Here is a 13876-nt window from a genome sequence, read left to right on the forward strand (position 1 = left end):
GAAATTTTCTTTAAAAAAAATTAGTTAACTTACTAATTTAAAAACTATCATTTTAAAATTGTTTAAAACATTCAAAAGTTCAATTCTGGGGATGGAGAGTTGGTTCAGTGGTTAAGAGCACGAATTACTCTTGCAGAGGACCTGGGTTCAATTCCCAGCACCCACACGGTGGCTAACAACCATCCGTAACTCCAGTTCCAGGGGAATCTGACGCCCTCTATGACCACTATGGGCATTACATGACACAGATACACTTACATACATGCAGGCAATACACTCATACACACAAAATAAAGTAAAAAATAATAGTTTTTTCAAACTTCAACTTATGTAAAACTGAAGAGTAAGACCTGCACCTTTGTGTTTATTTCTCTCCATGTTTTCCCATCTTCTGAGTACCGCCACCCAGGATCCAGGTGTGCCCCCCCACCTTAGCCCTCACACCTTGGATTCTGAGCTTTGTACATTTCTAATCCAGAGTGTTTCCTTATCCTCCTTCCTCTCTTCCTTCCCCATCCTCTTTCTTTTCTGCAATTTGGTGAAAGCTTTTCATATCACTGAACTCCATGGTCGTCCATCTCCCCTTCAATTTCTTCAGGCTTCTCTGATGTGCAAACTCTGTATGTACATTAATCTCACTTTTATCTAGCCCTTGGGAGTGTTATCATGACACAAGATGTTCCCTGACTTACTAGGATGATTACTGCTAATTGTCAGCTTGAAAGAATCTAGAATCACTTGGGAGACGGGCCTCTGGGCATGCCTGTGGGCATTTATACTGATTACATTAACTGAGGTAGAAGACCTGTTCACTGTGGGTGGCACCATTCCCTGGCTGGGATCCTGGGCTGTATAAGTGGAGACAGGGAGCTGGTTAGTAGCACAGATCATCACTCTCTGTTCCTGGTTGTAGATGCCATGTGACCAGCAGCTTCAAATTCCTGCTGCCTTGACTTCCCCTCTGTTCTAGTTTACTTTCAATTGCTGTGACAAAACACTTTGACCAATACCGGTAAACTTGGGGAGGAAAAGGTTTATTTGGCTTACATCTCCTGGGTCACAGTTCATCACCGAGGGAGCCCAAGGTAGGAACTCAGGGCAGGAACCTGGAGGCAGGAGCTGAAGCAGAGGTGATGGAGGAACACTGCTTACTGGCTTCCTCCCCTGTCCCATGCTCCATCCTGCTTTCTTATACAATACAGAACAACCTGCCCGGGGTGGTACTGCCCACAGTGGGCTGGGCCCTCCCACATCACTCAAAAATCAAGAAAATGCCCCAATCGGGTCTCCCTCTACCCAGGTGTGTCAAGTTGACACTAATGCTGTCCAGCACACCCACCATGATGGACTGGACCTTGAACTCTGAGTTAATATAAACTCTCCCTTGAGTTGCTTTTGACAAGGTATTTTATCACAGCACAGGAAAGTAACTAAGACATCTACCATAAACCACTTCCTAAGAAAGCTACTGTAAGTTGAGCATACCCTACATAAAAAGTGCATTGAATATATGACCTAACTTCCCTGAAATGTCCCCAGAGCACCCACACTAGCTTACAGGTGGGCAAAATCACCCAACACAAGGCTATTTTATAACCAAGTGTCCAGTATCTCCTATGTAATTTACTATCACCCAGTGCCTAACAGAACACTACTGATTGGCTCCTTCATAATTATGTGGTTGACTGGGAGTTTTGGCTCACTGTAACTGCCCTGCATTTGTGACAGATTGGACTGCATGTTATTAGCCAGGAGGAGACCAAAATTCAAAATGTGGTTTCTGCTGAATGCATGTGCCCTTCATACCATTGTAAAGTCAAAAAAAGATGTTGAACATTTATAAATTGGGGACTTTCTATATTATGATATAGCTGAACGGGAAATTAAGGCTCAAAAAAGTTGAGTGACAGGGGCTGGAGAGATGGCTCAGAGATTAAAAGCAATGACTGCTCTTGTAGAAGACCAGGTTTGGTTCCCAACACTCACATGATGGCTAACAATGGTCCATAACTCTAGTTCCAGTGGATCCGACACCCCTTTCTGGCCTCCACAGGCATTTCAAGACATTGGTGCACTTACATACATGTAGGCAAAACACTCATACACATAAATAAAATAGAATGACTCACCCAATCAAGATTATACAGGCTCATAAGTAGTGGGGGGTGCAAGGCTGTAAATTCCACCTCAGAGGCAGTTGCCCACTGGCATGGCTCCTTTTACTTTTCTGCTGAGGGTTTAAATAGGAGGCTGTAGAGAAGGGCAGCTTGTGACTAAATACCTCCTGGCAGGTGTTCTGGGGGCCAGAAAGAGATGGAGGCAGAGTGGCCTACCTTGAAGGGTCTAGACAGCATAGGGATGTGATAGTACTGGAAATCTTATACTCTGCATTGGAAGTCAGGGCCTGCTGGGCACAGGCTTGGCCAACACCAGCAGTTACAGAGTCACATTTGGCTCTAGAACCAACCTGGCTGAGGCTCAGCCTGCATTTCCAGTCTTCCTTGAGAATTGCAGATTTTTTTTTTTCTGCAGGTGGGTGGCTCATGGTCAGAGCAACACACAGTTTGAACCATTTGAGGAAGCCTGGAAACTGGGCTTCTGGGAAAGTGGATGAGAGTGTGCATTAACCACTTCTGGGCAGCACAGTCAATGCTGCAGATGTTGGGACACGCACAGGCTGAGGATGTCATCCACCCAGGCTCATGGAGTCAGTGTGTGCATTGAGGTGGAAAGCACACGTGGGGAAAATGAAGTGTCCTTGCTGAGCTCAGCGTCATGGATTCAGAGGCAACGTGGCATTAAGAAATGAGCTCAGGATCTAATGTCATATAAAGGCTCTCTCCTCTGGTAATTACCAGGGGTGCAGCCTTACACAGACCCTCCCCTCACTTTGCCTCAGTTTTCGTATCTGCATAGTGGACATGAAAACATCTACCTGGGACTTGGGATAGTTACATGTGATAACGCAAAGAAAACAGTGCTGCTGAAGTCACACTGTTTCTCAGGTGACAACACTCATTACTGGCCTGGGAGATAAAGGATGACCTTATGCCATTTGACTTTCTGGAACAAGGAATGAGAAACAGCTAGCTAATCAGGAACAAGGAACGACTTCGACTTCGGTTTTAGCTTTACTTAAATTTTTTTGGTTTTTTGCTGCTATCAAGATTGAACCTTTTTCGTGCATGCTGGTCAAGCACTCTACCACTGAGCTATGTGCCCCAGCAAGAGCTTTAGAGAGTCAAATGCCACACCTTGGGGGAGGTGTTGAAGTTACCTCATTTATCTTGCTTCCTTCTGGATTCTGGGAAAACTGAGGGCCCCAGTGATGCCTGGGGCACAGGCCCTACCTCCTGACATTGCTTAACCTTGTGTCACTACCACAGAGTTTCCCTCCTTGCTGAGCCTCGTGTCACTACCACAGCCCCTGTCCTGCTACTTCTGAGCCTTTTGGGACTTGGGGATGCCCTTCACGACCTTGGGCCCAAATGCCCCATGCCAGAGTCAGAGTGAGAGTTCAGTAAACCACTTTTCACTGCCCCCCAGTCTCACTAGAATCTTCCAGAATAAAAGGCCAAGAAAATAAAATGGGCTGACCTAGCATCTTTAGAAACTTTAGAAATTATACCAGTTACTGAGAACATTTTTGAAGGTTTACATTTCACCTTGGTTTTATTCAGTCCTGTGCATAGAGAGGGCAATTTCTCCCAGGAACATAAGCCTTGTGGCTCCTCCCAAATGGTTTGGTGGAATTTAAGTAGGACTTAGATTAGGTACTTGTTATGTGCAATTTGATCCTCAGGATATTGTTAGACTTTCGAAGGAGTTGTTTAGTCTGGGAATAGTGTTCAGAAACTGGCACACTTTCCTAGGTCCTCTAAAAGTCCCCAGGGTCGGTCAAGTCTTCTTCAACTTCTAACCCTGATAATCTCCTTTTTCTCTAACCAGTGGCTGGTCTTGGAGCAGCACCCATCTTGGTTGCCCTGGAATGCCTGCTCTGCTTTTTTTTCCCCTGGGGAGACTGGGCAGAGACTGGAGGGAGGGGCTCTGCAGGTAAGAAAACTTTCCAGCATCCCAGGAATCTGCACTCGGCATCCAAAGTCACATTAACCCAGCTGTACTCCAAGAAGCCTGGGTCCTGTTCTATGAAGAGGCTGCCCTTTCCCAAGAATTTGCACAGGCCTTGACCCCTTACACAGGGTGATTTTTTTGTCTGTGAAATTCCTTCTAGGGATGCCAGATTGGCTAAACACACTGATGCTGGGGTCAGACCAAATGCATCTGTATAGCAGGTCTGGCTTTCGTTAGGCCTCAGCAGCCTCGTTTATATACTGAGAATGTTCATGGTATCTTAAAGATTGTACAAGCATGGTTTTGTGTCTGGCTCAGGAAATATTAGTTGTTTTCAGATCAAAAACTCTAGGAAGTGGGCATGGAAAGATGACAAATTCCAGATGACCAGTTTTGTTACTGATAGACTTGCTTGGGGAACCAGTTAAGGCTGATGGCAGGTTTCTGGTTTATCAGAGTAAATAATCCACTCCAATAATGATAGGCCCCTGTGTACTGTGAATAAGGAAGAGTTGAGAGTGGATTCTCCTGCTGGGACTTCACAAAAGCCTGGGGAGTTCAGAATGAAACTGGGGACCCAGGAGTCCCAAACCTTAGACACAAGTCAGAGCTCAGCCTGGGACAGCAAGGTCTCCAGCCTCCTGATCCCACTGCTCCGTTTAGTTTTAATTACAGAAACATTACCACTGTCTGCACATTCCACACTGCGTCCCCTGTGCACTACCACAGGAGCTGCCAACAAACGCCTCTCCTCTCCTCTCAGCCCCAAGCCTTGGGGTTTCCTCTTCCTTCACACTGAGTCACTGTCTCCCTATCTTGGACCTCACAGAACCTCTGTCTTAGCATTGTCACACAGAACCTCTGTCTTAGCATTGTCACTGTCCCAGGATGTCCCCAGGAGACAAGACATTCAGGGAGCTTTAGGAAATGAAAATTGCCACACAGCTGGGGAGGGATGCCACAAACACTGTAGGTGACACTGCACAGCCAGCTCCAGACCCCACCACTTACCCAGGGCTCCTTGGCAGATGTCTGTGCGGGTGGCTCCTCCAACGATGAACTCAGGATCAGTGCAGATCTCCTGGGAATGAGACCCGCAGTGCACTGTTAGCCCAGCATGCAGGAAAAAGGATGCCTCAGCTCCTTCCAGTCCCTCCTCCCCACCGCTGCTCAGCGCTGGGGGAAGTTTTGTGGTTGGAGCTGTGGGCCACGAGGTCCTTCTGACCTTGTTCCACTGGCCCTGATGGGGAGGGATGGGAGAATGGGAAGACGGGGGTGAGGAATGGGAGGTGGGTGGTATGGAGCCCCACACCCCACACACTCTGAATTGTCTGCAGCCTGCTTCATCATGCAGTTTCCCAGGGGCTTCCTCTGGCAGGCCTCAAGAGCCTCCCAACTCCAGCACCCCACGCCCCTCATTCTGATACCCTCCCCACTGTGACTGCATGCAAATACTAGACTTGCATGACATTTCTCCTTTGACCATCACATTTCCCACGCTGTTTCATATTTTGAGTCTCCTTGCCATCCCCCTCCAGGAACCCTCCTTAAGGCCTAGTCCATCTCCACCCACCCCTGTGAGTCCTGTCCCAGAGATCTGGGACCCTGCCAATGAGAACCTAAGTCTGTACTGGTATTCTTCTGGCTTCCTAACATGCATGCTTCTTGGAGTTTCTTGGGGCTTAGGGACTGGTTCTAGCCCTCTTGAATTCTTTCAAGGAGGCCTGGTACAGGGAGAATAAATTTACTCTGTACCTGCTGTGTGGCAGACACTGTGCATGGAACCTTATCTCACATAGCCCTCTGGGGAACTCAGGACAGTGTCAGCCCTCTCACATGGGAGGGAAACAGCTCCAGAGGCAAAGTGATTGTTCAAAGTTTAGCAGCTCACTGGTGGTAGAGAGCACCAGGATGTTAACTCACTGGTCTCCAGTGCTTCTTTCTGCTTCCATTGTTCAGTGCTAAAACCTCAGGGGTGATGGTCCCTAATGGAAGGCAGCCTTGAAGGGTTCAGCCCTCTAGACCTGTTTCCTGATTCTGAAGAGCTCCACCCTAAAGCCACAGAGGAAGTCAGAGCCCAAATATGAGCCGCTTTTGGTTCAGTGATCTTGGTTTGTAGGAGTGTCATATCTGCATAGAGTAACCTTGTCCCTTGGTGGTGCTCCGCCATCCAGAGGGAGCCTTCCTTGGGTGAGATCTGGGTCTAGCCTCAGCCATCCTGGCTCAGAGGACAGAGATGCTTCCAACAATACTCCTGCTCACAGAGCATGCTCCCTTCCAGCCTCCCCATCTGTCTGACTGGGGGATGCAGGGACAATGAGAAAGCGCTTCTGCTCAGATAGAGGCCAACTTTGCCTGTGGTCTGCCAGCCAAGCACTTATCCTGGGATGGAGCAGCCAGGGCCCATTTCCCCATTTCCAGGAGCCTCTTTATCATGCTGATTTGCACTGATCATCAGAGACGAGGCCCTTATCCCAAGAGGGGTCTTCCATCATACTTCAGAAACTGCCTCGGGGCCTCTAGAGAAGTCAAAGTCCAGACTTCACAGTCCAGAGATGCTTCAGGAGACTTAACCCGGCATAGCCTGTGGAATGTGGAATTCACTATGGATGTAGCAGAAGAAAGGCCAGGAGGGCTTGGGCCTGGGGTTCTGACAACCTGATGTGAATCCTGGCCCTGGCACTTACTGCATAGGACCTAGGATGCAGGCAGGTTACTTGAGGTTCTGAAGGCTGTTTCTTCATGTGTAAAGGGTTTAGAGATCATACCACTCACAGGGGACCCTTCTGAGGGTTAGAGGAAATACCTGCTAATGACAACATCAACACTTACCCCTTCCCTTCTGGTTTTTAGGAGGCTTTGCCATGCCAGCCTTGGACAGGCTCGCCTTCTCCTCACTGTGGACTTGAACCGACCCTGGCCCGTGTGGATGTGGCCTTGTTCTGTTTTGTCCCCTTTCCACTGAAGTCCTCTCTGGCCAGTGTTGTGACATTCTTCAGGAAGGGCTGCCAGCCCCCCACCCTAGGGTTAACCAGCTCCCTGCCCTGCTCTCTCTTTCTCATGGGCTGTTTCACTCTTTCTCCCAGTCATCTTTAATCCCTTCCTCTCTGGTGACTCAACCTCTAATACATTCTTGGGCTGTTCTCAGCTGAACAGCCTCTCAAATCAAACTGTACTCTGTCTCTCTTTCTCTCTGTGTCTCTCCTTTACAAATATCCTTCTTAAATGAGTGGACACACGCTTCACTTCCAGTTTTATTACTCTAGTGTTTGTGGCAATCTGGTTCCTACCCCCAGCAAATAGTAAGTGTTCAATAAATGCTCACTGAGTAGGAAGGATAAATGAAGGCGTGTGTTTGATGGTTGGTTTGAAATGTCAGTTTCCCACTACCTAGAATCTCTTGAGAAAAGAGTCTCAGTTGAGGAATTATCCGGATCAGTTGGCCTCTGGGGATGTCTGGGGGTATGTGTCTTGATTGTTAATTGATGTAGGAAGACCCAGTCTATTGTAGGTGGCACCATTCCCTAGGCAGGGGGTCCTGAGTGTATAGGACAGGGGAAAGCTAGATGCAAGAGGGCAGTAAGAGGCAGCGTGTGAAACTCAATTTTCTCTGCTCTTGACTATGGATGTGATGTGACAAGCTGCTCAAGTTCTTGCCTTGACTTCCCCTCAGTGATGGAGTGTAGCCTGAAACTGTAAGCCAAGAAACCCTTTCCTCCCCTAAATTGCTTTTGGTTAGGTTGTTTTATTACAGCAACAGAAATGAAAACAGGACTGAAAGTAAATTGTAAAATAATATACAAATAAGGTGAACACATTCTCTTGTTTGTGAATCACCTGCCCAACCAGAATGTCATTTGAGGCTCATTACAATTGCACATTCATTCGTTCGTTCGTTTGTTCATTTGTTCATTCGTTCATTCACTACAAATAGACAGTGGCTTTTTTTGTTGTTGTTGTTCCTGGGTGTCTCACAATGCCTGGCATAGAAGCACTCCATAAATGCTGATGAATCAATGAGTGACAACTGTGACGGACACAATCCAGGTGAGCGCTGGGAGTGACGCATATGATATGGGCAAACAGCACACACAGGCTCCCTGCAGCTGAGCAGGAGGATGGGGGAGATGGTGAACATGCAGGGAAGGAAACTGCAGAGGACTGAGAAAAACAGGGTGGGGAAGGGCTGCTAAGAAAGGTCAGGAAAGACTCTTTGGGGAGGAAACTCGTGACAAAGACCCAAAGAATTTGAGTGAGCCAGACTCAGGAAAGGGCATGCCTGGCAGGTGAGAAGGCCTGTGAGTAAAGAAAATGGGGCATCCTTGTGAAAGCAAACCAGGAAACTGAACTGAGACTGGAGTGGCTGTACTTGGTGTGATAGACAAGAGGGAAGCCAGCAAGGATTCACCCCTTCCTTTATTTTTATCATATTCATTTAATTTTGAGACAGGGTCTCACATTGTAACCCAGGTTGGCCTCAAACTCACTATGTAGCCAAGGCTACTACATAGTAGTGTCTTGATGGCTGGGATAACAGGTGTTCATTATCATGCCCAGCTTATCATCTCTTCTTTCAGATGAAGAAGTGTGGAAAAGATAGCGGTGAATGACTCAACCAAAGTCACCCAGTAGTTAGCAAGGATGAGCACCCAGGCATCGGGGTCCTGCTCTACAGTCCCTTTTTTCTTTGAGATCTCATGTGACCCAGGCTAGCCTCAAAGTCACTAAGTACCCAAGGCTAGCTTTGAACTTCTATTACCACTACTACATTTATTTATGTATGTATTTAGTGTGTGGAGGGTATGTGTGTCTCAAAGTGCAAGTGAAGGGTCAGAGGCTTTGAACTTCTATTACCACTACTACATTTATTTATGTATGTATTTATTTAGTGTGTGGAGGGTATGTGTGTCTCAAAGTGCAAGTGAAGGGTCAGAGGACAACTTCAAAAGTGGTTCTTTCTTTCCATGTGGGCTCTGGGATGAACTCAGGTCATCATGCCTGGTGGTAAGTGCCCTTACCCACTGAGCCATCTCAGTGGCCCCTGGCTTCAAACCTCTGATTTTCCTGTCTCCACCTCCTGCGTGCTGGGAGTACGGACATGCAGCACCATGCTCTTGGTTTTATGCAGTGCTTGGGATTGAACCCAAGGCATCATGCATGCTAGGCATGGGCTCTGCCAAATGAGCTACATCTCAGGCCATCAAAGGACCTTTCCGATGTCCTTGCTACCTAAGTGCTGGATTCAGGGTAACATACGGTGGTCTGGGAGGTTCCAGGATATGGAAGCACAACAAGAATGCTCACTGTCCTAACTGGAATCTGCAAGTATTTAGATTTCCCCGGGAGGCCTGCTCTAGGCATAGTAGGAAAGTCTGGTGAGGCAGCCGTGGGATGAGAGCCAGCAGCGCGACTGGGAGCAGTAGTTGTCCCAAAGCCGGGAGGACAGGAGGGCAGAGCCCCTGATGGGCGGGGCACAGGCATTTGGAGGGGCCCAGAGGGTCACAGGTGAGGACCGTGGGCCAGCAGAAGAGCAAGCTTTTTTCAGTCCTTTGTTAAGTTACCCGGGCAAAGATCACAGAAGAGATTTTGCTAGCTGCACTTCTCAAAATAAACAAGAACCTAAGCTGGGTAAATCTAACCACCAGAGCTGCCTGCGACCACCGTGCAGTCAGCCAGCCAAGCCGTGGACTCCCAGTCCCCAAAGAAGACCCCGCAGGAGCTGGAGCCTTCTACCCTACTAGGATATCGCCTCCCACCCTCCTTTTCCAGGGACACAGGTTCCCTCCCACCATCTCACCACGGGAGTTCAATAAAAGTTCCACCCCAGCCTCCAGGCATCCTCTGGGTATTTGTGAAGCTGAAGGAGGCCTGCTAGTGGGATTTGGGGTCCTGGGATCCTGGGTGACAGCTGGCCCCCCAGCACCCTTCCAGGTCACCTCGGCCCCGCCCGGCCCCCAGTGCTCCCTACCGTGGGCCGCTTCCACTCGATGCCCCGAGTTTTGCTGGAGTAGGGCCCCAACTCCTTGAAGCCCAGAGACGACGGGAGGGCGGGGAAGGAGGGATCCTGGAAGAGCGCCCCGGCCTCCAGGCACTCGTTCCGCAGCGTCTCGTAGTCCTGGTTGAGATACTTGACCGCTCTTTCGTGCGACCCCAGCCCCTCGGCCGCCTCGCGGTCCTTGGCCAGCTTGGCTGCGATGCCCGCCATGGTACCCGCCCGGCAGGCGCAATGCGCAGGGTGCGGGGTGCGGAGTCAGGCGCGCTGCGCTCGGCTGGGGCGCGGCCAGGCCCGGGGCGCTGCAGCGGACTGCGGAGCCGCAGCTTCGGGCGATGATTCACCGGCGGGAAGCGCCCGGGCCGCGGGGTGTGGCCTCCGCCACTGCTCCCGGCCTGCTCGGCGCTGGCCCTAGACGCCGCCAGCCAGAGACACTGCACCGCGCAGGCCGGACGGAGAAGGACCGCGGGCCCGATGCTGCCACCTGCGGCCGGCGGCCGGGATGGCGGTCCCGCCGCGCTGGACCCTAGCAAGCTGGGATGCCAAAATATTGGGGCTCAAACTCCAGTCGGGTGGATGGCTTCCCACCTCGTGGGGAGGAAGGCCGGGCGAAACCCAACGGTGACTGTCCAGGAAACAGCGTGAGTCAGTAGCGGATGAGGGAGTGAGCGCACAAACCTACGCAGCTGCCACTCGCCCGGTGCATCCCCCAAAAGGCTCTGCAGGCTCTGGCCATGCGCATGCGTTTACTCCACCGCAATTCTTTAAGGAGCGGCTGCCCCTGTACCCATCTTACAGACGAGAAAATTGAGCCTCATTAGAGGCTAAATGATGTAACCCCGTGTGACTCAGTCTCAGGCAGAGTAGGGCTTCGGAACCGCTGGGGTCCTCTGCAGTTACTGGACTTGCGCAGCAGTAGGGTTGTGCAATTTGTCAAAAGCCAGTCGTGGGAGCTGAATTTGAATTTCAAGTAAACAAATGCTTTTAGTATGTGTAGCTCTCAACTATTGCGTGGAGGCAAACCTATACTGGAACTAGTAGGATTAATTGAGTTACTATTGAAAGAACATTTAGAATAAAGTCCCAGGGTTGGAGAGATGGCTCAGCAGTTAAGAGCACTGACTGCTCTTGCCGAAGATCCAGGTTCAGTTCTCAGCATCCACATGATGGCTAACAACTATCTGTAACTCCAGTTCTAGGGGATTTGGATGCTCTCTTCTGGCCTCTGTGGGCATTGCATGACATGAGTGCACTTACATACATGCAAGCAAAACAATCATATACATAATTTTTTTTAAGACTAGAATCCCATATCCATGGCCAATGCAACCTCTCTTTTGAAGGGAGAGTTTCTGACTTGTAGCTCACTTTCAGAGAAGTGTGGGTGCACGTGCGCATGCACACTGGGAGGGCTTGCTTCCTGCTTTCCCTATGCTGAAAGGGAAGAATGTTCCTTTCAGTGTAGAACTATGCATCATTTACAGCTAGGGGCAATTCTGTCTCCATATATTCCAAAGGGACTTTAAATTTACATATTTATTTTTATGAGTATGTGTGTGTGCTTGTGTGAGTATATGTGAACCACGTACTGGCAGAACCCCATGGAGGCCATTAGAGGCCATCAGATCACCTGGAACTGGAGTCACAAATGGTTGTTAGCAGCCATGTGGCTGCTGGGAAGCTGACCCCTGGTTCTCTCTAAGAGCAGTAAGTGTGCTGCTCTCCAGCCTTCCAAAAGAACTTTTGACTTCTGCAGACATTCTTTACGTCATCACAGCCAAGGGATGGGTGCTCCTGATATCTACTGGAAGCCCGGGATGCAACCAGAGTATCTCATGAGGTTCAGAGCAGCTCTCTAGAAAACAAACATTACAAGTACAATGTAGTCTGATGTGTCACTATGCCCATGCTGAGAAATCCTGAATTGGAACTTCCCTCCAGGTTGTCTCCCTTGACCTTCCATTGTTTAAGAGTTAGTTTGTAACTCCAAGTAACTGTAGTAACTTGAAATATCTACGGATATGTAAATGAACACTGTTCCCTGGAAGACTCTAGCCTTTCCCCCTGTGGAGAAGCTGGGGTTGGTCCCTTTAGTCCTTTCAATATTCTTCCCTGCACATGAATATGTGCTGCTTTGACTTTTTCTTTGTTCTGAAAACACCTGCCTGGCTGCGTCATTTGTGTTTGTTAAATAAAATCTTTTAAAATGTGTCCATTTTATGTCAATACTATAGTCACAATTTTATCTTTAAAAAATATTGACCTCAAAAGAGAGTTATCGGCACCCTCCACTCTCTGTTCTTGTCTTTGACCGGGTGTCCACTGTTGCCCACGGCTGACCCTCTGCTTCACTTTCTCAGACTTCGCTCAGGGAGTCTTTCTGTCCTCCCTCAGGCCTGAACTCCTACACATGAAGCCCCAGCCTACCTTCATCCGCTTCTCCCAGGAACTGGCTGAACACAGCCACATGGTTTCTCTGCCTGGCCCCAGTACTCATTTCCCAGAGTCTGCCCAGCTTTCCTTCTAAAGCTGCAGCTTAGCACTGCTTGCCTTCCTCCACTGTGGAAAAGCCGAGATGCCTACAGAGTCCAGGGATGGGATCCTTTTCCCCGTTGTCAGAGTCTTTCTTTTGAATGGAGCCTTTCCTGTTCTACATTGGAAATGTTTTTATTTGACATCCTCCATCTTGTTTTCAGCTCTGGGCATGCTGCCTGATGATGGTAACCACTTTGCCACCAGGCTCTGTTGTTTGTTTGTTTAATCTATTTATTTATTTTTATTATATGTGTAGGAGTACTTTGCCTGTAATTATGTCAGCGCACCTGTGTCATGTAATGCCTGCAGGGGCCAGAAGAGGATGTCATAGCCCCTGTAACTGGAGTTATAATAAATGGTTGTTAGCTGCCATATGGGTGCTGGGAACTGAACCCAGGTCCTTTGCAAGAGCAGTCAGTGCTTCTAACTGCTGAGCCATCTCTTCAGCCCTAGGCTCTGTTTTTTTTAACCATTGAAAGAGTTGGGGATATCACATGCAGTCATTTGTAGCTCACTGATTTCTAGTGCAATGGTTTCTGAAACTTCACAGATGAGAACAACAGAGAGATTGCCCTTTCCTGGAAGCTATTTATTTGTTCCACTGTCTGGTTTCCCTTGGCCCCACCCTGATTTCTTCTGGGCTCCGGGCTCTTGAGGGGAAAATTTGTCCACTTGGTTTGGTTGAAGTTTGTCTACCTGCTGGAAAAAGGGCCTCCTCCCCAGCAGCTGGAGGCCAGTCCCCCTCCCTGATCATTTTAGTAAGAACTGCCTGGGCAGTCTACACCCGTCACTGCCACCAAGTCCAAAGCTTTGCGTGGTTGCAATCCTGGCTCACCCAGAGCTTCCTCTTCCGGTCCAGTTCATATCCTCTATGGTGCATCCTGGCAGGGCAGTTGACCTAGCCAACTGTGTGCACAGGACTCTGCTCCCTAAAGGCCCCAGGCTGGCCAAAGACTCTGCAACTGATTTGCAAACGCACATATTGACCTCACCAGCTGGACAAGGACCAGTTTCTGACTTGAGTCAACACTGCTCTTTACATTTCACTAAGTTCTTCTCATGATCTTATCTCCTCTTTCTGTGGTCACATGATCCCTGTCAGGGAAACACACAGGGACACAGACAGACCCACACTCCCTGGGTGGTGACCACCTCGGAAAACCTCCTGCATGCATCAATGCATCATCCAGCCCTGAGGGACAGAGGGTGAGTCAGAAGCAGCTGGAGTATCCAACACACACACACACACACACACACACACACACACGAGAGAGAGAG

At 49.1% G+C, this 13876-nt stretch overlaps 1 protein-coding gene across 2 annotated transcripts in view; it reads right to left on the reverse strand.

The window, feature by feature from the left end:
* Positions 1–10653, reverse strand: part of Capn2 (calpain 2) — a 50194-nt gene extending 39541 nt beyond the window's left edge. The window contains exons 1-2 of one of the 2 annotated variants that reach the window (XM_029558993.1): positions 10040–10653; positions 5083–5152 (exon numbers count right to left, since the gene is read on the reverse strand). In XM_029558993.1, coding sequence (XP_029414853.1) covers positions 5083–5152; positions 10040–10276 — 307 coding nt within the window. In that variant the 5' untranslated portion in view covers positions 10277–10653. The remainder of the gene's footprint in view (positions 1–5082; positions 5153–10039) is intronic. The other variant, XM_029558994.1, reaches the window with a different exon arrangement.
* Positions 10654–13876: the final 3223 nt, after the last annotated feature.

The sequence above is a fragment of the Nannospalax galili genome, unplaced genomic scaffold, assembly GCF_000622305.1.
Source record: "Nannospalax galili isolate Female #2095 unplaced genomic scaffold, S.galili_v1.0 scaffold368, whole genome shotgun sequence".
In the NCBI taxonomy this organism is placed as follows: domain Eukaryota; kingdom Metazoa; phylum Chordata; class Mammalia; order Rodentia; family Spalacidae; genus Nannospalax; species Nannospalax galili.